The sequence below is a fragment of the Tachyglossus aculeatus genome, chromosome 9, assembly GCF_015852505.1.
Source record: "Tachyglossus aculeatus isolate mTacAcu1 chromosome 9, mTacAcu1.pri, whole genome shotgun sequence".
NCBI classification, from domain to species: domain Eukaryota; kingdom Metazoa; phylum Chordata; class Mammalia; order Monotremata; family Tachyglossidae; genus Tachyglossus; species Tachyglossus aculeatus.
In genome coordinates, this window is record NC_052074.1 from 19,341,473 (window position 1) to 19,369,035 (window position 27,563).

The 27,563-nt window shown below is 38.3% G+C and overlaps 1 protein-coding gene across 2 annotated transcripts in view; it reads left to right on the forward strand.

Moving 5' to 3' along the window:
- The window catches only part of MACROD2 (mono-ADP ribosylhydrolase 2), a 1,236,128-nt gene that overhangs the window by 244,474 nt on the left and 964,091 nt on the right, over positions 1-27,563 (forward strand). For both annotated transcript variants that reach the window (XM_038750842.1, XM_038750843.1), the window contains exon 4: positions 23,096-23,125. In XM_038750842.1, the coding sequence (XP_038606770.1) occupies positions 23,096-23,125 (30 nt within the window). The remainder of the gene's footprint in view (positions 1-23,095; positions 23,126-27,563) is intronic.

Genomic DNA, 27,563 nt, shown 5'->3' on the forward strand with positions numbered 1-27,563 from the left:
AATGTGACAAGTAGACAAGAAAGTTGGAAAATGCATTCGAAATTTCACCCTGTCAGATGATAGTGCTGAAAGAAATGAGTTTAAGAAGCCTGCAATAAAAGTACTGTTAAACCCCAATTCGTTACTGCTTTTAAAAACAGTAACTTGATTCTTCAGCTGTACCAGTTTAAAGAAAATGAAATACCAAATGGTTGAAATAGCAAATTCAGGCAGATTTTTTTCCCCTCGTGATGGAAATAATTTTAAACTACTTAAGATCGGATGAGATGATGCTGCCTATTTGTAGTATGACTACACTGTATGACCTAGAGAAATGAGAGGCTCAGCAAGAGCTTAGAGCTTCATTGAAAACATCTATGTACGTGAAGTGCAGTCCAAAATTAAACCAATGATGTCATCAAAGTTCTAGTATATAGGATTGCTTTTTCGCAAAATCCCATGTAAAGAAACTCACTCACACATTCTGCCCAAGTACCTGCCCATAAGTCATATTGTCTAATAACCTGGGGTCCTATAAGAATGATAATTGTGGTATTAGCTCAGAGCTTATGCTGTCCCAAGCACCATACATACTAAGCGATGGGGTCAGTAGGAGATAATCAGGTCAGACACAGTCCTTGCCTTAACATGGGGCTCACAATCTAAAGGGGGCAGGGGGAAACAGATATTTATTTCTAACAGTGAGGAAAGTGTTAGTGGCCTGTAAGTTTCTTATGAAGCCTAGTGAAGGATGATAATTCAGTTCAGTTGTTTTTTGATTTGTAGCTGTAGCATAACTATGTCTTAGTGATAAACTAGTTTTTGGGCTGCTTATGTTATAAAAATGTTTGTAAAATACTAATTTTGTGTTAGATCCCTAATCTCAACGCAGGGAACTTCTCTGTTACATTGCTGTGTTATTCTCTCCCAAGCGCTTATTGCTGTGCTCTGCTCTCAGTAAGCACTCAATGATTGCGATTGATTGATCGAAATGTGATTTAGGAGAAAGTGTTAAAATTTTGCTGATGTCAGAACCTATCTGCTGTGTGGAAATACAAATGAAAAGGCATACCAAAGTAAGTTAATAGAATTCATTCATTCATTCAGTAGTATTTATTGAGCGCTTACTGTGTACAGAGCATTGTACTAAGCGCTTGGGAAGTACAAGTTGGCGACATATAGAGACGGTCCCTACCCAGCAACGGGCTCTTAAGAGTGGATCGTTTGAGGCCAGACTACAGTGTCTATAAACAATATGCTTACTATCAATTAAATGTATTTAATGAGTGCTTACTGTGTGCAGAGCATTGTACTAAGCATTTGGGAGACTATGATATAACAGAGTTGGTAGCCATGTTCCCTGCACCAAACAAGCTTGGTTTTGGTGTTCTGATTCTTGAAGGAGTATCAGTGTCATGAACATAAAGGTATCTGACTGGCAATAATATTCACTCCAGAAACATGACACTTTTACATGTAGATATGAGCAATCCATGAGAAGAAAACCTAGTATTTTAGAGGACAGAGAGCCTGAGGTATTAGAAAGTGCAAGATTATGTTTTGAAAAGATTTAATGTTGTCATCGGAGAGTGTTCTGAGTTCATTAACTATGTATTATTTCACTTTTCTAGCATTAAACCTTGCTTCTAACTATAATTCTCCTAATAAGTTATTCTCTTATGAAAATATTTATTGCAATATGTATGTGATTTCAGTGGAATTAGCCAGTAGTTTCATATTGTAAGAAAATGAAAGGCCATCATTAGACCCTGCATACAAATACATCATAATAAATTAAATGCATGCAGCTATTTGCAGCAAAAATCACTGTAAATTTTTGAAATGGCATGGAAAATATCTTCAATACAAAAATATAATTCATCAATAAAAATCCTCAAGCCATCATATAAAAATACCTAAATATCTATGTTTACCATTTCTATTGTGTAAGCAAAAGATAAAAATATAAAATTTCATATCAGCCTTTTTGCTATAAGACAGTCCAGTCCTTTGCTTGGTTGCAGTTGTAGTGTAAACGTAGAGTAGTAGAAAACTGAAACACTAGCTTAGCAACAAGAATTCTGTTTATAGATGGCACATTGATGAATGATGCAATGATAGACAAGTAGAAAATAGAATCAAGAAGGCAACCACATCCTTGTAAGAGACTGTCAAGGTTTCCTAGAAGTATGGTATTAAAATCCAGTCCAGACTAAGGGTCTACAGAGCTGTAGAGCTGAATCAACCTTCTGAATGGCTGCGAGAGTTGCACTCCACATGAACACCGCAGCTGACTCCTTAATCAGATTGAGTAGTGTCATTTATGGGCTACACTCAACATCAGTTGGGGGTCACTATAGCAAACAGTGAATCCCTACAATGAAGCGAATCATCTAGCACTGAGGCTACGCTTACCTCAATCCAGCTTCACTGGGTTGGACATATGAGGAGAATGGACAAAAGTGAGATACACAAATAGCTGCTGTGTGATAAGCTAAAATAGTGAAACTGAAAGCTTGGGGAACAGAAGAAATATTTTAAACATCAGATCTTACCCCTGGCCAACTTCCTTCCCCTGGCCTAGAATACCCTCCCTCCACACATCCGCCAAACTAGCTCTCTTCCTCCCTTCAAAGCCCTACTGAGAACTCACCTCCTCCAGAAGGTCTTCCCAGACTGAGCCCCCCTTTTTCCTCTCCTCCTCCCCATCCCACCCGCCCTACCTCCTTCCCTTCCCCTCAGCAGTTGTATATATTTGTATAGATTTATTATTCTATTTTACTTATACATATTTACTATTCTATTTATTTTGTTAATGATGTGCATATAGCTATAATTCTATTTGTTCTGAATATTTTGACACCTGTCTACATGTTTTGTTTTGTTGTCTGTCTCCCTCTTCTAGACTGTGAGCCCGTTGTTGAGTAGGGACCGTCTCTATATGTTGCTGATTTGTACTTCCCAAGTACTTAGTACAGTGCTCTGCACACAGTAAGTGCTCAATAAATAAGATAGAATGAATGAATCTGGCTTCAGGCATTTGGCCTCCCCAAGGCAAGGGAATATATGCCATACCCTCTGGTTCCATATGATATCATTATGTTAGGCTTTTTATTATTATTATTATTATTTGTTAAGTACTTACTATCTATCAAGTACCTTCCTAAGTGCTGAGGTAGATGCAAGTTAATTAGGTTGGACACAGTCCCTGTCCTATGGGGGAAGCTCACAAGTCTAAATAATGTGATGTAATATAACAGTCTGTTTGACCCTCAAATCTCAGACATTTCTCCTGGGAAACCCCTACCCACCCACCTTCTGACATATTTTTCTCCTCTTCCAGGTCCACTGTAACATAAGCACTATTTGGGAAGATGTTGGATGTTTTTAGGTTTTCAGCCACTGCCTGCCTCTGGTTAGCACGCCTGGTAATGACCTGCCTGTTGAAGCTGACCCAATTAAAGATACAATAAAACAAAGGCTTAGGCAGTGCTGCTTCTCAACTAAACTGGGAGTTGATTGCAACAGGTAGACCAACATTGACCAATCATTAAATCAATGTTATTTATTGAGGACATACTGTGTGCAAAGCACTATACTAAAAGTGTAGGAGAGTACAATAGAGTAAGTAGACTTGATCCCTGCTCCCAAGGAGCCTACAATCTAGTGGGGGAGACAAACATTAAAAGAAATTACAGGTAAGGGAAGCAAACCAAGTATAATAATATTTTTTAAGTGCTTACTATGTGCCAAGCACTGTACTAAGCTCTGGGGTAGATACAAGGTAATTGGGTTAGACACAGGCCCTGTCCCACATTGGGCTCACAGTCTTAATCCCCATTTTACAGAGGGGGTGACTGATGCCCAGAGAAGTGAAGTGACATGCCCAAGGTCATACAGCAGGCAAGTGGCAGAGGTGGAATTAGAACCCAGGTCCTTCTGACTCCCAAGCCTGTGCTCTATCCACTAGGCCAGTACGTAAGTGCTGTCGATGGGGTTGGAGTCCTAGATTGTTAGGAGATAGGACTAAGGGCATAGGTGCAATAAGGAAGTTAAATAAGGTGAGGAAATGAGGCATTAGTCAGGGAAGGCTTCCTGGGGGATTTCAGTAGAGTTTTGAAGATAGCAAGAATGATGGACTGCCTCATATGAAGGAGGAAGCAGTTCCAGGGAGGAGGGAGGGCATGAGAAAGGAAAGGATCGACAGCAAGAGAGATTAGAATAAGGCACAGTGAATAGGTTGCTTTAAAGGAGTGAAATGTGCAGGCTGGTTTCAAGTGGGAGTGGAGTGAGAATATATAATGGAGAGAGGGCAGGTGTTGAGGAGTTTCTTCTTGATGCGATGATGGATGGACAGCCATGGAAATTTTGAGGAATAAGGAGACTCCACAGAATGATTTTTAAGAAAATAGCCTACAGTTCACAGTGTGGAGTATGGACTGGATGGGAGAGAGGCTGATGGCAGAGGGATATGGCAAGTGCTTGGATCAGTGTGGTAGCAGTATCGATGGAGGGGAGGGAGCGGATTGTGGAGATGTTGTGAAGTTAGAAGCGACATGATTTGATGACTAATTGAACATGGGGATGAAGGATTACTGTATCAGCCTCCTTCCTGACCTTCTTGCCTCCTGTCTCTCCCCACTCTAGTCCATAGTTTATTCTACTGTTCGGGTCATTTTTCTACAAAAACATTCAGGCCATATTTTCCCACACCTCAAGAACCTCCAGTGGTTGCCCATCCATCTCTGCATCAAACAGAAATTCCTTACCTTCAGCTTTAAAGCACTCAATCATCTTGTCCCCTCCTACCTCACCTCACTACTCTCCTACTACAATCTAGCCTGCACACTCTGCTCCACTACTGCTAATCTTCAACTGTACCTCAATCTGATCTATTTCGCCACTGACCTCTCACCCACATCCTGTCTCTGGTTTGGAATGCCTTCTGTCCTTATATCCGACAGACAATTACTCTTCCCCCTTCAAATCCTTATTGAAGGCACATTTCCAAGAGGCTTTCCCTGACTAAGCCCTCTTTTCCTTTCCTTCCCCCGTGATCTGTGTCATCCTGATTACCTCCCTTTATTCATCCCCTCCCTGCCCCAAAGCACTTAGGTGCATATCTGTAATTTTATTTATTTATATTAATATATTTCTCCCCCTCTAGACTGTAAGCTCACTGTGGGCAGGGAATGTCTTTTACTGTTATTTTGTACTCTCCCAAGCACTTATCACAGTGCTCTGCACCCAGTAATCAGTCAATAAATACGATTGAATGAATGATTACTGTCCCAAGGGCTTAGTACAGTGAACACAATAATCACTCAATAAATATGATTGACTGACTGAAGGAGAGAGACGAGTCAAGGTTAATGCCAAGGTTGTGGATACTGACCTAAAGAAAGTGGTGGTTTTTAGAAAGTGGTGGTTTTTTCATGATAGGAAATTGAGGAGGTTGGAGAGGGCTTGGGTGGAACTATGAAGTATACATTGGACTTTTCTATCATACCATATCCATAGATGGATTTCACTATCAGTGCCATCTTTGACCATGAAGGGCAATTGCATATGTATTATTATTAAAATTATTGTATTTAAGTGCTTACTATATATCAAGCACTGTTTTATGTGCTGGGGTCTAGACCAGTGAATCAAGTCGGAAACAGCCCCTCTCCCTCCTGGGGCTCAATATCTAAATAGAAATAGGCATTGAATCCCCATTTTACAGATGAGGAAACTGAGGCACAGATATGTTAAGTGATTTGCCTAAGGTCACACAGCAGAGGAGTGGTGGAGCTGTGATTAGAACTCAGGGCCTGTGAATTCTAGGTCTTTGCTCTTACCATTAGGCCATGCTGCTCCTCAACATGGTTAGTTTAAGAGATCAATAAAGTATTGCAATTCAGGTTACAGACTTGGAATTCTGCTTTGCCCAACATCTTTGGAACAGAATAGAGAAATAAAATCAGGTGTGATAAATGGGGGAATACATTAATCATGTTTAAGTTCTTAGCTGAACCAAAAAGTTTCTGTGTATAGGGTGGTTTTGTGAGACTTTTTTTTTCCCCTCTGTATAATCTGCTATTAATTAACTGCCATGGTTTATGAGTTCACTTGAAAAATGAAGAATAAAAGAACAAAGTTAATTTGAGAGGAGATATGAATTCTCTAATGAGATTTAATTTTATCTAGTGCATCAAACAATAGAAATTTAAATATTATGGTTGCTAAAGTATGAAAACTTAGATTTCATCATCTTTTTCTCTTGATTGATCATGGCTCTGATGTTATCTCAAATCGCTTTAACAATACATTTCCAATATTGTTTATGTCATTTGAATATTTGTACATTCCCTTGGGAAATCTGGATGAACATAGGGCCTGGATGAGTTTAACTCTTATTACCAATAATTTCATAAAGGATAATGAGATTGAGCTTCTTTGCTATTATGCTGCAAACAGTCGGGTGTGATTTAAATAAATTGTCAGTGGAGGAGAGATTCCCAAAGGAGACAAATCGTCATCACCATCATCATCAGTAGCAAAGCATTATACAACACAACAAGAGTAAAAAGCCTGGATATTCACATTCTCTGAGCACATGCTATGTGAGCAGCAAATGGCTGTACACATTTCACTTGGCTCTCGTTGCTTTGTGAAGAACTGGACCAGCTCGAGGTTTCATTACAGCTGATTTCCCCAGGGATAGTAGAATTGGATCTGTAACTAGGAGCCTTTAGCATAATAGTAAATAATAGTAATTGTGATATTTGTTCAGCACTTACTATGTGCGAGGCATAGTTCTAAGCGCTGGGATAGATAAACGATAATAGGGTTGGGCACAGTCCCTGCCCCATCTGGGTCTCACATTCTTATAACACATTTTATGCATGAGGGAACTGAGGCACAGAGAAGTTCAGTGACTTGCCTAAAGTCACACAGCAGACAAGTGGTGGAGTAGGGATTAGAACCCAGGTCCTTCTGAATCCCAGGCCTTCCTCTGTCTATTAGGCCATGCTGTTATTCCGTATTCAGAAAGCTTAAGAATCCTGGGAGGTCAGACTAGTTTGGAGGTGAATTATGATAAACAGTAGAGGCCAAATGGGTAATCTAAGCCCGTTTTAAGCACTGGGGTAGACGCAAGCTAATCAGGTTGGACACAGTCTGTGTTCCACAAGGGGTTCACAAATTTAAATCCCTATTCTGCAGGTGAGGTATATGAGGCCCAGAAAAGTCAAGTGACTTGCCCACGGTCACACACAGCAGACAGTTGGCAGAGCGTGATTAGAATCCAGGTCCTTCTGACTCCTAGGCCTTTGCTTTAACTACTAGTCCACACTGCTTCTCATAATTCTAATTTATTCTATTTTATTCTATTTCTAATTTCCTAATTGGATTTGGGTCATGTGAGGTTACTATATTAACTAGAGTCTACTTTCTGCCTTCGATCAAGATTTGTGATTCTATACATTTATTGAATAAAACTGAAATTTTCACTTTCAAAGGGTCTTTGGAGAGTCTTGGAGAGTGTTCTTCAGTGATAGGGCCCAATAGCAGAGAGAAAATGATTTCTCCTATAATTGATTATCAAGAGAATCCCATGTATGTTCAATTTCCTGCATCGATTTATCTCCTTCCGCTCAAGTGAAAAAGTTGATACATTTCAGAAGACAGACAGTGACTGACTGACCTGCGCCAGGATCCTAGCATAGAATGCAACTCAGACTCCAATATTTTCTATTGCATGCCTATAAAAGAATGTCGTTGTGTTCTTTCATACTAATTATGCACTACCAACCACATAGTAATTAGTATAGAATTAAATAGTGGCGTGTGTGTTGACATATCATTGTCCTTCTGCTCAGTGATGTTGCTGCTGGTGTGTAAAAGTTGCTGTAAAAATTGATGCCATGATTTAGATACCTTTCCGTCTTGAATAACCCCACATGTAATCTGGTTTTTGAAGAATGTTTTTCCAGGAAGAGGAAGGTGATTAAAAAGACCTACATGCAATCTTCAGTAGTTTAATACCGAGTACACATGTAGTTTCGCCACTGGTTTATGGCGATAGCTGGTTTTTGTTGTTTCTGGCTCTGCGTCTGCTTTACTGGCTGCTTGATATTTTTTCCCAGCTTGAGCAATCCATCCATGGTTGCTGCTGTCACTTCCTGGCAATCAGTGGCATACCACACTGCTTCAGGTTGTACCTCAGTGTGTCCTTATAATGTTTCTCCTACACAACTGGCTTGTGGGTTGCTCCACTTCAGCTGCTCACACTTAATAAGTCACATAGCCGTTCTGATGAAATGTCTTCTTCACATGCCCAGTCCTGCAAAGTTAAAATGCACTGAGCTTTGACTTCGGTGAACTGGCTTTTTCTTTTGATTTTGTTGTCAGTTTATTTTGCCATCTAGTTTACTACTACAATTTAAGGTCCCACAGCCTCACTCCCAGAGAGTATAGTTTGTGGATGTTTTATATTGACCCAGAGATTAAGTCTACATTGAGAAATTGATCAAACTCTCCTTGGGGAAATGGAGAATTTTGGCAGGAGTGAGTGCCTAATTTCTGTCATGCAATGATAGAATATAGGGTATTAGTATTTAGTACCTTAAAAGTGTATTGTACTATCAAAATTATTTTCATGACTTTCCACCCATATTATTTTTTAGAAATCTTATGTGGAAAATTCAATAACAAAAGCAAAGATCTAGAAGTGTTCAATACCACTGTGCTTTGTGCCTTGCTGGCCTGCTTGCTAAAAGCTACCATGATAGAGAAAAACTTACTAAACTGTATATAATTTTCTAAATCTTTTTCTCTTTTAGCGCCATAACCAAAATTTTGTCCTAGCATGTAACATATTAGGCAATATCAAGCTAATATAAGTTAATATGTTTCTTCTGAGTTTTGAAAGTTTATATTTAATTTAGGCTTAAAAAGCAGTCTTCCAATGTTAAAAAAAGAGTTTTGTTTTATTCTTAATGTTTCAGTAATGCATCTCAAGAGTGAATAAAATTACACGTTTTGCTTTTCTAATCAACTGTGGACCTTCCACTGAGTTGGAAAGAAATGCATTAATGTGACACAGAATATTACTTCTCTTCTTAAATTGCTTTATAATTTGTTTGGAATGATTGCAAATCTCACTACAGCTAATTCATAAATGTTCAAAGCGGAAAGATCAGTAACAATTAAGCCCCTATAAATTGAAAGAAGGATATTTATGTGGTTCATTAATGATTTTGAAAATTTCAAAAAACATTTTGTAAAGTAGCTTTGTTAACTAAATGTATTAACGTTTTGAAATAAAGTTTTTGTTTAGGGATCACAGGGTGCTGAGAAGCATTAAGTCATAACAGCTGCCCAATGTTTGAGCACAGCTGAGCTGAGTGAATGATAACGAGGTGTTAGTCAAGGGGACAATCCCAGAGGTTGTAGAGAGTCGCAGTAATACCACCAGTTAAGCTGTAGCTACTGGAGAGCAGCAACTAGCTTGGGCTGTGGCTAGAAAGAAATAAACTTTGAGATACAGTGATCTATTTTAGAGATGGGCAGATTTTGAGTTCAAAAGACCTTTGCCTATTCCTGAACTACAGCCTAATTAACTCCAAGAAAAGGAATAGGGAGCTTGAAACTGTTGGATAACAGAAGGTGTTTGCAGAAAAGTGGGGTGAGTATTCTCTGTGGAATGGGTGAACACCTGAAAGATAGTCCATGTTTTTACTTATTTTATCAAAGCCATTCTCCTTAGCAGTTGATCTGACAAAGCTTTGTCATTTAATACTTCCCTCTTCTTAAAAAACTTAATGTCTACCTAATCTAAGTTCTTCAGTGCTTATTACAGTGTCTGGCACACAGTAAGCACTTAATAAATACCATCATTATCATTACATTGAATTTTCTTTTATGAATATTAGGTTTTGGGAGTATTTGACAATGAAAACTCTAACATTGTTTAATGTTGTGGAATTACCATGTCTATTTCTTATGAAGAATGTTAAATCTGTCTTATGTGCTTCTAAGTGTGAGTTAATGAACTCAAGTTTGAGAGGAAACTCTTTTTGGTACCATAATGTATTTTGACACTAATTTGCATTTTGAAAGCTGTGTAATAGCAAGTAAACATCTGTCTTCAAAAATATTTCATAAAATCAACTTTCTCTTATTTTTTAGCAGGTAAAATAATTTAAGTTGAAGTAATATTAGTCACCAAATGGCAACCAGATTTTTGCGTTCTTAAAACATTAGTAGGGGGGAAAAATTTCAGGAACCTTTGTACTCTTCAGTTGTGTAGCTAAAGACATAAGTACAGGCACTTGTTTTTTTCTCCCCCTTTTTTTTAATCACTCTCTAGGAGGACACCAGTAGTTAGTTAAACTTTCCTTGTACTGGCTACTCACCTGTTTCTGTTTATTCCAATCACCTGTTGATTGGAATTGAACTCATTCTTTATAAACTGGCAGTCTGTATTTCAATCATTGATCTCTAGGAAGTGATATCACTGGATCCTGTAAAAATTGCTTAACAGTTTCATAGCATCAGACTTATCAGACCTGTGGTTACTAAAATACTTAAAATCCTGCTGACTTTGTGTATTTAAAAGTTTAACCATAACTTAAATTCCTAGTGAACTTGGCCCATCTCTTGAAACTAATTACTTTACCATAAGTTATGAAATAAGTAGTTACTGGAAAAATAAGTGTTGGTTTTGGTGTTGAGTAAATACTGTCTTGAATCACAATTGGCAAGAGGATCCCCAAGGAGCATATATTTTACTTGGGTATTCATTGCTAACCAATTGAAGAGGTCACATACAGATTGAAAACAAAGCACAGAGTCTTTCGTTAAAATAACTCTAAAGGCATAGTACATATACCCACAGCACTCAAAAATGAAAACAAACCCTGATTCTCAGAGTTCTCATATGGTAAAAGATATACTCCATTCAGGTGATATTCATTCATTCAGTCCTATTGAGTGCTTACTGTGTGCAGAGCACTGTACTAAGTGCTTGGGAAGCACATAGCAATCCCTCTTTTTTAATATGATATTTATAGTAAGCTTACTATGCACTAGGCACGGTATTGAGCACTGGGATATGAGCTAATCAGATTGGATTCAATCCATGTCCCACATGGGCCTCCCAGTCTTAATCCCCGTTTTGCCAATGAGGTAATTGAGGCACAGAGAAGTCAAGTGACTTGCCCAAGGATACACAGCAGACAAGTGATAGAACCTAGGTCCTTCTCACTAATAGACCTGTACTCCATCCAGTAGGCAGTGGTGCTTCTCAATCATTACATCTGGCTGCAATCTGAACCTCCTGAGTTTGACCTCCCCATGCAAGAAAAGGTGCTTAAATACAATTCTCTTTGTGTATAGGATTAATTTTTCTTCAGTCTTCCTAGAGACATCCAAAAAGGACCACTTCTTAAAGGATGCTTAAAATTCTGATCTAGTAGCAGCTCATGCCACTTTGACTATATGCACTCAGTTCTTGAGCTTTAAAAAAACCTTTTAGATTAACCAAGCTTTGGATAATCCTTCTGCCTACTCTTTGTCTATTTAACTGTCAATAAGCAACTTTATTAAATGAGCACTGCCACTAGAAATCTATCAGCTCAGGCCAAAAATGGGTTGGGAAGAGGTGAAATTATTTGGTGACTGATAATGAAAATTGTATATAATCCCTGTACTGTGTGATGCACAGAATTACTATTTTTCGTGGTATTTGTAAAGCACTTACTATGTTCCAGGCACTGGACTACACTCTGGGATAGATGCAAGATAATAGTGTTGGACACAGTTCCTGTCCCACAAAGGCAGTCCATCATATTTATGGAGCGCTTACTGTGTGGCAGAGCACTGTACTAAGGGCACAGAGTCTTAACCCCCACTTTACAGATGAGGTAAATGATTTGTTCAAGGTCACACAGCTGGTATGTGGTGGAGGCAACATTTGAACCCGGGTCCTCTAACTTTCAGTTCTGTTCTCTTTCCACTAGGACATTCTGCTTCTCTATTGGGTACAAGCAACAGAGTATGGGAGGGGAATAAACTCAAATATTCCCAGGCAACTTCATTCTTAATCTTAAACTTGATCTCATCCTGGAATCCATCCTATTCAGTTAATGTGTCTTTCCTGCAGCACATCTGATTTAACTTGTGAAGACAGGAAATGGGGCCAGGCATCATGAGACCTGACTGATTTAGAAATAGGATTGATTTAAAACCAGAAGGAGGATTCAGTTCCCAGAAAGTATTATTTGAAAAATCAAAATTTCAGTTGTCTCCCCACAAGCAGGATTGGTTCTAGGGCCTTTATGCTTTCTGTTTGTCTTCATGTGTTTCTCAGGGTTTGGGATCATTATAAGGTTTCGAACCTTTACAGTTTCCTCTGCTTTTGAAGCACATCCTAGATATTCTAGATAAGTGCTTACTCTGCCCTAAACACTAGGATAAATTCAAAATAAGCAGATCAGATGGGTCTGGGGAGGAGCCAGTTGACTGGCCTGGGGCAGAGGGTGTGGCCAGTTCTTACCTTCAGCACTCCCTGAACTCTCAAGCTTCATGTCAGTTGATGACCATCCACCAATGGCTTGCTGGAGAGTTGGGTCTTGAGGTCTCTGAGTCAGGGTCTCCTCTCCTCACTCCTAATGGAAAGATCCAGAAACCCTCAGATTACCTTCTCCAAGCGAAATTGCAGCTCATCCTTGTCTCAGCTGCTCCACAAAGCATTCTCACAGGCAGCCCCATGGTACATTTTCAGCCACTTGGTCTTTCCATCAAATTTCCATGATCCTGAAGTGCCCTGGAGGTATGTTCTTAGCCTTCTCCATAACTCTTGGAAATCATGGTGGGACAGTCTGGGATTAGAGGAAGAAGAGGTATACCCTCCATTTCTGCAGATAAGGTAAATGAGGTACCTAGAAGGTAAGAGACTTGACTTGAGATCAGTCAGCAGGATTTGAATTCAGGGTTCCTGACTCTCAGGGCCATGCTGCTTCTCATGTACATTTCTATGATCTCACAGGGCCATGCTTTGTGAAATTTGTAGATTACTAATATTCTGTAAAATTAACAACAGGGCAGTGGTTTAATAAACAGATCAAATGGAAAAGAAATTGGCAGAGGACTGTGGAGTAGTGACCCAAAATTTTGTGGGAAGAAAGCGGAGAAGGGAGAAAGAGAAAGAAATAGAAACTAAGGAGTCATGGACAGAGATTTGGAGAGCTTGAGAAAGTGAGAGCCAGACAGGAGACAGAAAATGTATTTGCACTGTTAACATCAATGTACATGTAGATACTCTTTTATCCATTATCTTTTTGGATGTTTTTGTCTTTTGAAGTGCCATTTCTTGGTGAGTACAGTAAGAATATTGAATGTGATGGAGCATTGGTACTATCCAGCATGGACATTTCCATATATTTTGAGGTTTAAAAATTATTAACCTTGTTTATTTAGAGAACATAATTATGAGAAGACAAAACACAGGAAAAATATAAATAAGCAAAATAGGGGCAGATGATTTTTAAAACCTTAGCTAAAATAACAGAAGCGGGGAGCAGCTTGGCCTAGTGAAAGTACTTGTACATATTTATTCTATTGATTTTATTCCATTAATTTGTTTTGTTGTCTGTCTCCCCCTTCTAGACTGTGGGCCCACTGTTGGGTGGGGACCGTCTCTATCTGTTGCCGATTTGTACTTCCCAAGCGCTTAGTACAGTGCTCTGCACACAGTAAGCGCTCAATAAATACAATTGAATGAATGAATGGGCCTGGAAGTCGAAAGACCCAGCTTCCAATCCCAGCTCTGCCACTAGCCCCTGAATGACCTCGGGCAAGTCACTTCTGTATGTCCTCAATTTCCTCATCTGTAAAACTGTGATTCAGTACCTCTTCTCCCTCTTACTTGGACTGTGAGCCTCATTTCTAATGGGAACTGTCTGATCTGATTAACTTATAACTATACTAGTGCTTAGTATGGTGCTTGACAAATAGTAAGTGCTTAAATAGCATTATTATTTGGAGTGGAGGGTGGATCTCCATACAAAGTACTGTACTGTGAAAACTCAAAAGGACATTAGTTCACATTCAGCCCCTTTGAGGCAGCTAAGAGCTGTGGTGAGGACAAAAAAATGATTTAATCATTGGCTACTAGTCCTGGTCAATGACAATACCATCGTTAGTATCCCCGAAGCCGTATTAGACACTGCTGCCTGGATTCTTACCGAAGCTCAGCCCACAGATCTCATCTCCTCAAAACCTTCCCCTGGCTTCTTGTGTCCCTCCCTATCAAGCAAAAATCTTCCCAGTTGCCTTCAAGGCTCTCTCCTATTGTGTCTGCTTTAAACTGGAGAATTATTTGAACATCCCAAACCTCTGGCATTTTGTTTATTCTGTACAGAAGGTGTAAATCTAGTGAAGTGTTAACAGTACTTTGCTGCCAAACTGGATAACCTGGCTTATCTGCTCTTCTCACCCTCTATTCCCCAACTCACTTTCTTGGTTCCTCCCCATGGTACCTTGCTCTGAATTCTTCCTACCTTGACCCCTTTGTTATACTGTTCCCTGGACTTCAAATTCCCTCCTTCCACAAATTCAGAAGTTCCCTCTTAAAATTCACTCTCCTCCAACAGACCCTTTCCAGTACCCAACATTGTATAAACCCACCAAACATCTCTTGTACTTATACTTATCTTTAGCACTGTTGTATGTATGCTTAGTCTTATGCTTGCCCTTGGATTTGTGCCCCACATCACTTCTGTACATATCCAGAATTTATTTATATTAATATCTGTCTCCCTCTCTAGTCTAAAATCTCACTGTGGGCAGGGAACTTGATCTACTGCCTCTGTTATGTTGTACTCTCCCAAGCACTTAGTACAGTGTTCTGCTCCCAATAATGCTCAATAAATACCACTGATTGATTGATAACTACATTTTGACTATTGCAACTGTCTCTTTGGTTAAAATAATCTCCTTGTGGGTAGAAGAAGGTCACTTTGGTTCATTTTTTCCAAGCATTTAATACAGCATATTGCATCCAGTGAGTACTCAGTAAATTCTATTCCAGCTGTTGTTTTTGTGTGGTTCATTTCATTTTTCCCTGTCAGTCACCAGCCTCCCCTTTGTTCATAGATTGTGAGCTCCTTGGAACCCATGGACTGGGCCTAATTATCACCCATGTACTTTATACATTTAAACACTTATGCCTAGTGATTTAACCATCCATTGGTGATAATGGTGAAGAGAAAGTTGGAGGCAGTAAGAACTGCCCTGATATGAAAAGGGGAATTAGAACGAGACCTTTGACATCATCCCCAGTTGCAAAGGCTTCCTTAGAGTGCACCAAGGTGGTGCATCCTCCAAAAAGCCAATTAAGCGTTTGCTAGTAACCTGAGAGAATGGAGAGGCAGGCCTAGGTTAAGGAGCTCCAGGAGAAGCAGGGAGAAAGGAAAGTGTGATGGAGAAGTAAACAGGGCAGAAGGGGAGTAAAAAAGCAAGTCTTCTAGACTGTAAGCTTATTGTGGGCAGGGAATGTATCTGTTGATTGCTGTATTCTACTCTCCCAAGTGCTTAGGTCAGTGCTTTGCACAAAGTAAGTGCTTAATAAATACAATTGAATAAAAAAACTAAAGAATGAGGGAACTAGAGATCGAGAGTGGAGGGGTGCACTCTGTTTATGGTGTTTTGATTCTGCCTTGACTCTCTCTACCCTCTCAATCTCTTTTTTCCCCAGTCCAGTCCAACATTGTTGCCACCCCTGCTGTATATCTGCCTCTCCCTTCTCCTTGTCACCTTACCTTGTTTCTTTTATCAGTCAATCGATTTAATTTGAGTGCTTACTATGTGCAGAGCACTTACTGTACTAACTGCTTGGGAGAGTAAAATAGAATTAGCAGACAAGTTCCCTGCCCATACGATCTTAGAGGATTTTAAAGTCTCTACTTACCCCTTCCCCATCTAGGCTATAAGCTCCCAAGTGACAACCAAGTCTTTTATATTGTACTTTTCCAAGTACTTACTTTGTTTTGTATGCAGTAAGCGCTCAATAAATTTTTGATTGATTTCCCCAGGACTGCACATGCTTCGTGCATTAATTAGGTGGCTTTAAGGGTGTGGAAGTTTAAGTTTAAAAAGCGGGGGACACCCAAATGAAGTGGGATCAGCAAAAATCAGTTTGAGAAACATTGATATGGGAATCCATTTCTGTGCATTTTAATTCTAGGCTTAAGACTTAATATAGAATACCTCTTAATAACCTCTCTGCTCAGAAAGGAAAAACAAGAGGGGAAAAATTATGTTAACCTAATCTCCTTTAATTTGGCATCAATATAGATTAGCACTTCTGAATTCTAGTTCTCTAGTATAAACCATGTTATGTTAGATAAGATTACATATAATCAGCCAGGAAAAAGTTATTTCTCTAAACAGGCCCTAGTTGTAGCATTTGCAAGTACATTAACTTAATCAGAACTGTATCATATTCCTCAAAATATGCATGCCTAAATTTGTAAAATGTTGAGTGCTTATCTCATTTCACAACCCTCTCTGTGACCTAGCTTAAAATGCACTTAAAATATCTTTTATCATTATACAAACAGAATTAAGGAAATATTTAATTTATGCCCATTTGGAAATTTTTCTCTACTATTTTGATAAACACAGGGAGGCAATGCCAACTTACTATAACGCGATCTTGTCTATCTTGCCACTGACCCCTTACCTACATCCTCCCTCTGGCCTGGAACTCCTTTCCCCTCCATAAGCAGTAGACCATCGCTCTCCCCCTCTTCAAAGTCTTATTGAAATCACACCTCCTCCAAGAGGCCTTCCTTGATTAAACCTTCTTTTCCCCAACTCCCTCTCCCTTCTCTATAGTCTGTGCGCTTGATGCTCCCCCCCATTCTCAGCCCTGCAGTGCTTATGTACATATCTGTAATTTATATTCATGTCCTGTGCTAGACTGTGAGCTCTTTGTAGGTAGGCCAGCTCTGTTGTATTTTATCAGGCTTGTCATGTTGGTTTCCTTTCTTGTCCTTTAGCGAGTACCATTTCTGCTTCTGGTAAAGTGTGGAGAGTAGTAGCTTGCTAAAAGGAAGACTGTCCTTTTGGACAAGTGTATTATTTAACCCAATTTAAGTAAATATAGGTGGATATGAGGGTGACAGTGGCTCCTGCAAGCCCCCCGATGAATTTCATCTATAGTCAGAATGGAAAAAACCTAGTTTTTGGGCCACATTTCCTGCATATACTTGGCTATGTTGTTTGCAAGCTTCTGGAAGGCACATGGCTCATCTACCAGAATAATTCAGTGATTGAGTTGTGGTTATTCAGAACTGCTCCAGAAGCATGTAATCCAAAGTATTAATCATCTGTTTATGTTCAGTTTCTACATGTTAGACAGTAAAGTCTACTGTCAATTTTCACTTGGTGTCTGCTTTAAACAGGAGAATTATTTGATCATCCCAAACCGCTGGCATTTTGTTTATTCTGTTTGGAAGGTGTAAATCCTGTGAAGTATAAACAGTACTTTGCTGCCAAACTAAAGGCAATGTTCATCTGTATTATCTTTCCACAGCTGTCAATTGTGATAGCGGCTGCCTAAATTAAGTGTATCCATAATCTCACACATGTTTTGGATTTTTATTTTGTAATCAGATGTTCAGTGATTTCCGTTTATAGATATAAAAATTTAGTTCATCATATAGCACTTCTGGATGGTGTTTCAGTTTTTGTATCTCAGAGTCCCATTTCGGGAGCAAAATTAACATATAAAACACAGCAGCTATGAAGGTGTTGACATCGACCATGCATTATTGTAATACAATATTGAAATGAATAGGTGGTGGGGACTTATTTATGAACTTAATTTCTTTTGATTTGGTGGATTTTGAATGCAAGGATAATGGAAGTTATCCTTGCATTGTTTTGGATGAGTGTTTTGCTGTTAGATGTTCCCTGAAACTCTCTGCTCTAGATTCTATATTATTATATTAACATAAGCATTAAAATACTTCAAAATCAAGATTTAAGTTGCCCTAGATAGTTTATCTTTTACTTTCTACACTATATTCTATAGCCACATGCCACTTGTAGATCTTCCTTGGAAAGTAGTGAATGATCATTTTTCTCCCAACAAGAATGCATTTTGAAATTTTCAGGTACCTGTAGAAATGGAAGAAATGTACATAGTCTTTTTTTTTAATAACACTTTCTTACCCTGGAATTTCACTTGGCATGTTTAGAAATTTCACAGCTTATTTAGGACAACTATAAGAAATAATTAATGGCCTCTACACTGAGGTAAAATGTCACATTAATAATAAAATTAACAACCCCTGTGATATTCCATTTATGTAAATTTCACAAAATGTGGACTCTGCTGATCAAAATATCCAAAGCCAAATTTTCAGAATTAGACATTGAAATTCTTAAGACATTCAGTGATTAGTACAGTGCCTTAAACAGAATAAATGCTTAACAAATACAATAAAAAAAAATCAAGATGGAATCTTTACCCCAAGGGTGAAGCCCTAGGGAGAATCCAAGAACAAAGTAGAAAATACAATGCTTTTGGGTTTGGGAGAGAAATTATATGTGGTTCTCTCTCTTTGTCAATTGGCTCATCTGAATTTAGTGACTCTTGTAAACAATTTGGAGGTAAAGTCCTTTTCATGTTGTAATATAGAAGCATATTTTACAACATCGGATTGTTGTTTTGGGAGTTAAGGATGCAGCACATAGACGTACTGATTTTGGCATTAAATTTCTGAGACAATCACTGTGATATGATTATCTTTTCACCCTGTAACTGAAAGAGAATTGTACTTCAGGTAAAATTGAATTAAAATAGCCCTAATCAGCGAATATTATATTGAGAACTCATATTTCAAAATTATTACCAACCTTTTAGAATCCCTGGAATATCCTTTCCAACTTTAAGGTATATTCTATTTTCTTTTTTAGTAGATCAGGTGAAATAGAGACAGGCATAAGAGGAAATAGAATTGCCTGTTACATAAATTACTGATACTCTGCTTGCCACCTGCCTGTGGTAATATTTTATTGATGAAATAAAAATTGTTTAAGGTAGTAGGTGAATAGTTTACTTCTCAAAGACTTGTCATATAGAAAGCTGTCTCACTGAATTAGTTTTCCAATTAAAAGGTATCAACCAAAACATTCTTTCATGTTTAGAAAAAGATCAAACATACCGCAAATATATCATGCACCCTTCTTTCTGTATTTCCATTTGACAGATGTATGCCTGTGTTCAGACGTTAGTGTATTACCATAACTATTATTTAAAAAATATTCCCTAAAGCATTCCCCACTTCCAAATTGTATCATTTCAGTGGATCTTTTAATTTCCCAGTAAGTGAACCTTGCAGGACAGGACATATATCAGGAAAACAGAGACCATGTGAAGGACAAGTCAGGAATGATTCCCAGAGTTTCAAAGATCCTCATTTGTCCTAAGCAATCCCAGGTGGGTTGGTCAAACTACCTGACTGCAGAGTTTTGGTGAGAAAGCTGTAGCTCCTGGTAAAGAAGTCCACAGCTGGGATCATAAAGAGCCAGAAAATATTCTTTGTGGTTTTTTTGCTTTTTAGTGTATACCTCAGAACTGTAGTAAAAGTGTTTTTGTCACCACATTAAAAAAAACAAATGAAACAGTTGTGGGGAAACTGGAGAGTTTCCAAAGATGAGCTGCAAAAACTAATGAAGGTGTTGAAAATAGATCCAGTGAGCAAATATGAAAGGATTGGAGTTGTTTAGCCAAAAGATGATGGCAAAGGGGTGTTTCAGTAATTGCTTTCAAATACAGGAAAGTTTGTTGAGGATACTGATCAGTAATTCACCAAGAAACAACTAAGAAAAATTGATTTAAATTACAAGTAAATATAGTTGTCCAGGAGAGAGAGTCCTTTATGCGAAAGGGTGTGAAAATTCTGAAATAGGTTTTTGAGTGGGATGGAGGAATCTCTGTACTTTTTGTTGTCCATGACCTAATTCCTCAACAAAATAAGGGCAGGAGACTATAGTAGGTGATAGCTCAAGATCTTTCCACAGTTGTGATTTCTTACCTTTCAATATAATTCTCATTTCTCTTTGGAAAATGTCCTTCCTCTTCATCCTTTGAGGCCAGCAATATTTTAACAGATCTCTCAGAATGAAGGGTCCCCTTGCTTTCTTTACATTTTACAAACGTTGGACTCGTCATTGTTGTCTTTCGTCTAATTGAGCTGCCATTGGATGTCCTCTGAAAAGCTTGGTAGTCAAGCAGGGCCTACCTCCAAATCTGTGACTGAAAGCAAGGCTTTGTTGGCAGAGTGGTAACAACTGTGTCCACTCCAGCCTGGTGCCAAACTGCCATCAGATGCTCCTTAGAGGCTTTGAGCTATCTCCAAATTGCAGAGGGGAGAAAAACAGCAAGCTGGCAATTGAACTAAACAGCCCAATCTGGTGTTTGTTCATGTAAAATGAGTAGCTGTAGATGCAAACAGCCATCACTGGTTGCTGAACACCCTTTTCTTTGCTGTGTAGTCCAAGCATTTTATTGATCTGTATGCATCCTTTTATTTTTTTGCGTGATTCCAGAGGCGTTATCAGACCCAAAGTTGATTGTTTCATTGAGACCTCAGTATTTCTAATTCACCGATTGATCCGATGGCTAACGGATGAATAATCAAAAGATTGTGACTTCTTGAATCTGTTGTTTTGAAGTATCGGAGAGATCAATTATCATCATCAATCGTATTTATTGAGCGCTTACTATGTGCTCTGCACATAGTATATTATGATCATATAAAGATGAAATGGTCCTAGGGAAGGTTCAGCCAAGACTTCAATGTAAGGGACAGATAATAATTCCAAGGACTGTTTTTTTTTTCCTCAATTAACTGAGCGAATTAGACCAAATAATCAGAAACATTCCATGCCTCAGTGTCCTCCTCGGTAAAACTGGCATAAGAATACCAAACTTCCTGCCTTGGTAGCATAATCTTTGTGGAAAAGTTTGCAGGTATCTATTGCTATTTAAACATCCAAGAAACTGTAAACAAAATGCTAGCTGGTAAACAAGATTTAAAGATCGGGAAACGAGATCCATGGTTATCCATTTTAACAAACCCCACTAGCATTATTTTTAACAGTGATTATTGTTTGAAAGTGTTAAAATCAAGAGCCAACAATTACTACTTCAGATAAAATAAAACAAATTTGTTGGATAAGAAAGAGTGTCGATATTATTGATATAGCTAATTCAGATCATTTGGGTATATTCAAAGAAATTCAAATTTAAATGACATTCTAGGACAGGAATACACTAACTGATCCTCCCACATTCATTAGAGAAATGCTTTTTTAAACAGATGGATCTGCTGTGTGCCCTTCAAGCCAGAAAATTCTGTGCTTGTTGAGTGAAACGTTGTGTTTTCCAATTAAGTATCCTGTGGTAAGGCCAGGTATTTCTGATTTTTGGACTTGCTTCCTACCGTGGAAGATGTGGATAACAGAGAGCAGCAGATGGAGATTATGGGAACTGGAGAACTAATAAACCTCAGAATAGTTTTCAGTTGTTAAAAAAAAAAAAACACCACCACATAAAACTGGGAAACTGGGCTGACTTCTGCTATGGGTAACTTTTGGATATGAGGGGCTGAAAAATGCAAAACATCCAAGTATTTGATTTACTTTTCTGGTTGACCCCGATGTATTAAAGAAATCTTTGTATTCTATTGGAATGGAACTTGACTTTTTTGAACAACAAGACTTTGAACTCTAAGTGGGAATAAGTGGATATTACATACCCTTAATTAGGACACGTCAACTTTAATATGCATAATTTCTTGTAAGTGGCACTCTGACCCTAGCTCTTGGTGTCATTGTCTGGAGAAAGCAAGAATGACTTTGTCAAGCATCCTCCACCACCTGTTGAAGAGAAAATGCAGTGATTGTTGAAAACCATTCCAAAACCCCCTCAACAGCAATCTTCTGCCCTCTCAATATGTTCTCCCAATATGGGAGAGGTGTTGATGGTCACATGTTATCAGTGGAATTCCCCAAATATCTCTCCTCTCCCTTTCATCAGTTGCTTTAGCAATGAAGATTTGAATGCTTTAGGAAGCACATTAAAGACTTATCCAAGGAAAGTTTGCCCTTCATGCTTACTTGTAATTTGCTCGTCAACATAGCAATAATCATCACAAATTTAACTTAATGAAATATGAACATATATTCTTAATGAGAGTTTTAAACCTTTACTATTTGCTGGTACTAAATAATGAGAGACTGTGGTTTGTTGGGTAGGGCCCTGAATTTGGAGATAAATCATGTTACCTGATTTAATGTGTGTTCTTGATTCCTATAATCTCTCTATACTGCACTTTTCAAAAAGATAAAATGAGGATAACATTTGCTACCCACCTGGTAACCTCACAGAGATTTTGTAAATGAATGAGATAATGTCTAAAAACTTGGATTTCCTTGGAAGAATAGTGCTACATAAATAAAAGAACTTATGTTAAAATGCATGCCAATTTTTATTAGCAGATAGCTTCCTGAAACCATATAGATTTGCTGGTTGGTAGATACTGCAACAAAAAGCTTGGAATAAGAATGTTATGTGTGAAGAAACACAATTATAGCTGGTGTGTAATTTTGCAAATAAAACAATGGTCCCCCCCAATTTTTTTAAGCCTAAAGTTCATAAAATGTTTGAATTTCCCTCTTTATCTTTAAAGAAAGAGCTTGTGAAAAAGGTATAATCATTTCGTGATACTTCTGACTTTGTTTTAGAAGTTTACTTGAAACTGTATTGCCTTTATGAAATCATTAAATTGTTTAAATATTTTTTCCGAGAACTGACTCATCTGAGTATTTTTATTATAAATGAGAAGGAAGTCTGAAAATGTCTAATTTTAGTATTTCACTTTAAAATGAGGAAAAGTAGGAATTTTTTTCCTAATACTCTGGACAGTAAGCTCTTTATGAATGATTAAAGAGAGTAAGATATATCTTCATTTAGGTCAACTACAATTGTTTTATTTTGGCATTGCAGTGCATTTTAATGGCTTTTAATGTTTTTTTTTTCTTTTTAACCCAGCAAATGCCAGTCTTCTCGGAGGAGGAGGGGGTGAGTTTCTATCATAATATTATATTCTCAATTCAGTATGGATTTTTATTAATTTACAAAGGCTATTCTGTTACTGCTGTTAAAGTAGATTTTTAAATAGCAAATAGAATTAATAACAAAAAGAAAATATGGAAATAATTGGCAATCCCAATATATTAATATTTATGTGTGATATGCAATTACATAAATATAACATCTTCATATCAAGCACCTCACCACAATTTGTGGAATAATGGTCATTTTGATTTTCTTGGCTTTCCTTTTGTATAATGCAAAGAACTAAAAACTCATGAGATAAAAGCATATAGCGTGGTACTTGAGGTCATATCAGAAACATTTCCTTACTGATGTTGTAGTGCAATGACATCCTTTGCTTTTCATATATAGCCATGAGAGCTTAATATATAAATTGCCTATTGTGGGGAGAGTAACTTAGTAATGTATTTGACATTTTGGTTGTTATTCTGAATGAGAAGAGATGGAGAGCAGTCAAAGTAACTAGGAAACAGAGCTTTCTGTGCATAGACTTCAAACCGAGTAATTTTACAGGTAAGTGTTGTTCATCTTTGGTAGTTAAGGGCCTTGGTGATTAGAGATGATATAAGTAACTGGCAATGAATTGGCACATAGTAAGCGCTTAATGAATATTATTATTATTATCATCATCATCAATAGGCAATTAAGTTTTTTTTTTAAATCAAGGAATTCATGTTGTTACTAATTTCTTTATATTTTTTGGTGTTAGCCAATAAATAGTGATGTGTGTGAAGAAGACTTTGACATGAAAAAATCCAAGTATGCAATCAAGTTCTGAAATATTTTGAATTTAAAAAAGGAAGTAAATAAATGGACTAAAGTGACTGTTCGTTTCTTAAATCCTTCTGCAAATTGGAATTTTCAGAAGGACACATTTGGCAATTTTTCCTTGAATTTCCTTCTCTTGGGTACACATCTGATGGTATACGTCTAATGGCTTTTGCTGGGGTTCTGCACATTATGGTTTATTAAAAACAACTGAAAAAAATCCTAGTTAAATTTCCTAAAGAATGAAGTCTGCCTTTTGAAACTGAATTCACAGATTCTCCTGTTAAATTCTGGCTCTAGGGTGGCCAAATGTCCAGTTATATCCCGGACAGTTGTATTTTCGGCAGGTTGGCCCCCGTCCAGGACATCTGTGGCATTACATGCCTTTATGCCCAGAATTTTTATTTTCAGCTCCAGCCTCTTTTGACCATGACTCCTGCCACCAGGTTCCTTGGCTCAGGTGCTGTGCCCCTGTTCAGCAAGACGTAGGAGTGGAAGACAGCCGAATGGCTCAAGCTGGAGAGAGGAAAAGGGCACCCCCATTCCATTCTCCACCTCCTAACCCCCAGAGAGATGCTTTAAATTAAGGCCAATTGAGCACCATACATGCCATTTTATGGAAGTATGGTGTCATGTTGCCCTTCATGCCCCTAGAGCATTTCTTGGTGTATCTCTGGTATTCTTGTGGGCTGCCAGGGACCATTAGTCCCCCCTCCCCACCCCCTCCACATGGTTTAGGGAAATCAATGGACTTAAGAAAAAAAATCTCCTCTAAGACCTCTATGCTGGTCTTAGCTAAGAATAATAATTGTGTTAATTGTTGAGTACTTACCATGTGCCAGGCACTGTATTAAGCTCTGGGGTGGATACAAGCAAATGGGGTTGGATACAATCCCTGTCCCATGTGGGGCTCACAGTATCAATCTCCATTTTACAGATAAGGTAACTAGGCCCAGAGAAGTGAAGTGAGCTGCCCAAGGTCACACAGCAGACAAGCAGCAGAGGCAGGATTGGAACAGAACCCATGACCTTCTGATTCCTAGGCCCCTGCTCTATCCACAACAGCTCTATCAGCATACTACCCCTATTGCTCTTCTACAAGATGCATTATTGCCCTGCATTTCTAGGAAAGAAATATAGTACATTTGAAATGAGCACGTCCATTAACATTTGATATTGAAATCATTAAAGCGAGAAAGGTCTAGACATTTCACATTTAAAAACATAAAACCCAGCTTTTAGGTTGTTATAGGAGTAATAGGGAACATTCCTTAGGGGATGCCCATCCACTTTTCTTGTTTCCAAAATGGCAACCTTTAGCACCTGCCTTGGGCATAAATCCTAATCTGTTTTCTGACATCATTCCTAAATGCTGAAATATAAAACTAATATTCATTTCTTTGTGATACTCTTGGGGTGGCCATAATCTATCTCACTGGATTTGGGTGGAATACATTAGTTTATTTGGAAAGGTGGGAGTCTGACTTTGGAAAATATCTCAGTATTGGAGATGGCAAAGACAAGTTTGTCTTTGCAGTCCTAACAATGATCTTGTCAAACCTCAGCTACGTCATTGCATAAATCACTATGGAATTGGTTAAATTTTGATTTAGTCATTCAATCCTTTATACTGATTGATTGCCCTACTACTATAAATTTAGAGAAATAGTTCTTCAAGCTATCTCAGGAAAAATAATGTAGATGTCAGGTTTTAGGAATATAGTGCTTTTCCAAGGTTTTGTTTAGTTCATATTAGATTGTGATTCATTATACAAGAATATAATACATATGGGATATTTAGATGAAAATCAATCAATGGTATTTATTGAGAATTTACTGTGTACAGAAAATTTAAGTGTTTGGAGGGTAGGATGCAACAGAGTTGTAAGACCTGTTCCTTGCCAACAAGGAGCTTACAGTCTAAAGGGGGTGATGAATGTTAATATAAACAAATTATTGCTATCGTCCTAATTACGGATATGTACAGCAGCATGACCTAGTGGAAATAGTACGAGCCTGGGAGTCAGAGGATATGGGTTCTAATCCTAGTTATGCCACTTGCCTGATGTGTGACCTTGGACTAGTCACTTAACCTTTCTGTACCTCAGTTCCCTTATCTGAAAAATGGGGATACAGTACCTCTTCTCCGTACCACTCAGATTGTGGGTCCCATGTGGTACCTGATTCTTGTATCTAATCTAGTGTTTAGAACAGTAGGCTGTAAATACTGAACAAATGCCACTATTATGGATATTATTATTTATTTGCTTTGGGGCAGAATAGGGGAAAAGAGGACTTAATCGGGGATGGGCTCTTGGAGGGGATGTGATTTTAGTAAGGTTTTAGAGGTGTCAGTTAATCATACTTATTGAGTGCTTATCGTGTTCTGACCAGTGTACTAAATGCTTAGGAATACAATATAACAATATAGCAGACACATTCTTTGCCCACAATGAGTTTACAGTCTGGGCGATTGGGTGAGGAATAGTTGGTGTATTATCTTTTTAAAAAGATGAAATTTGGAATGTATTACCCTGATAACAATGGAGAGAAGACTGAACTGTGTGCGGAGTCCAGGGTACTAACTTGGAGTACTCTCACTCCGTGCCTACTGCTCTGTCTCCAGCAGAGCAGCAATGTGCATCACAATCGTCACCTCCCAGATAGGTAGACACTGGCCACCATCATCCCCCTCACCTTCCGAACTACTACGGCAAAAGTGATATTTGGCACATTTGCCAAATGCTTTGTCCTGCCTCAGACTCAACAGGAATTAACATTTCAGTTCTGGCAATCTATTCAACAAAGAGAATCGTTAGGGAATAAGGCTCTTGGAAGTTTGTCTAGCACACACCAAGGATTCTGCATAACATTGGATGACATTAAAAATCATGATATGCATATAGGACACACCATGGACACATTTATTTTAAGGACATCATTCATACTTTTTAGACTGCCATGAGTTACTAAACTAAAAAGAGTCCGGGTGCAAAGCTCTGGAGTTCTATTCATTTCCATTATGCAAAGAATCCCAGCTTTTGGCTATGGGGGGGAGAAATTTGCATTTTTATGTCAAGTCCCTAATACCCAAGCAGACTTTCATTGACATACAAAAGAGAGGGTTTTCCTACCTGGAAATGGCTATGAGAGTTTCTGGACAATGTGAAAACATATGGCAGGTGCGTGTGGGGAACAGCTGTTCTCTGAATTTGGAGAACTGTCTTTTGACCTATCCTCAGTTGAATGCAATTCTCTGGAGAATTGCCTTCGTAGAACTGCTCCTCTTGAAACCCCTGGATTATTTCCACCCAAGACAGTCGGCTCTAAAGTTAAGAAAAATAAAATAAAGGAATGATTTCTCAATAATTTGAGTAGTGAAATTGTTTGATTGTAGGCCGCCCATATGTCCCAGTCTAACTAGGACAGTTTCAGTTCTTTGTAGGCCATAGTGCCAGATGATTTTAGTTAGAAAATTTTACAAATGTCTTGGAATTGGGATCAATCCAGCTAAATTAGTAGGTCTAATTTACACCTACTCCCAACTGTTCTTGCTTATTTCATATGCACAGACTTCCATGTCCAGATTGGAATTTGCTTGGTGTAGGTACTGTTTAAATCCTACAGTATTCTA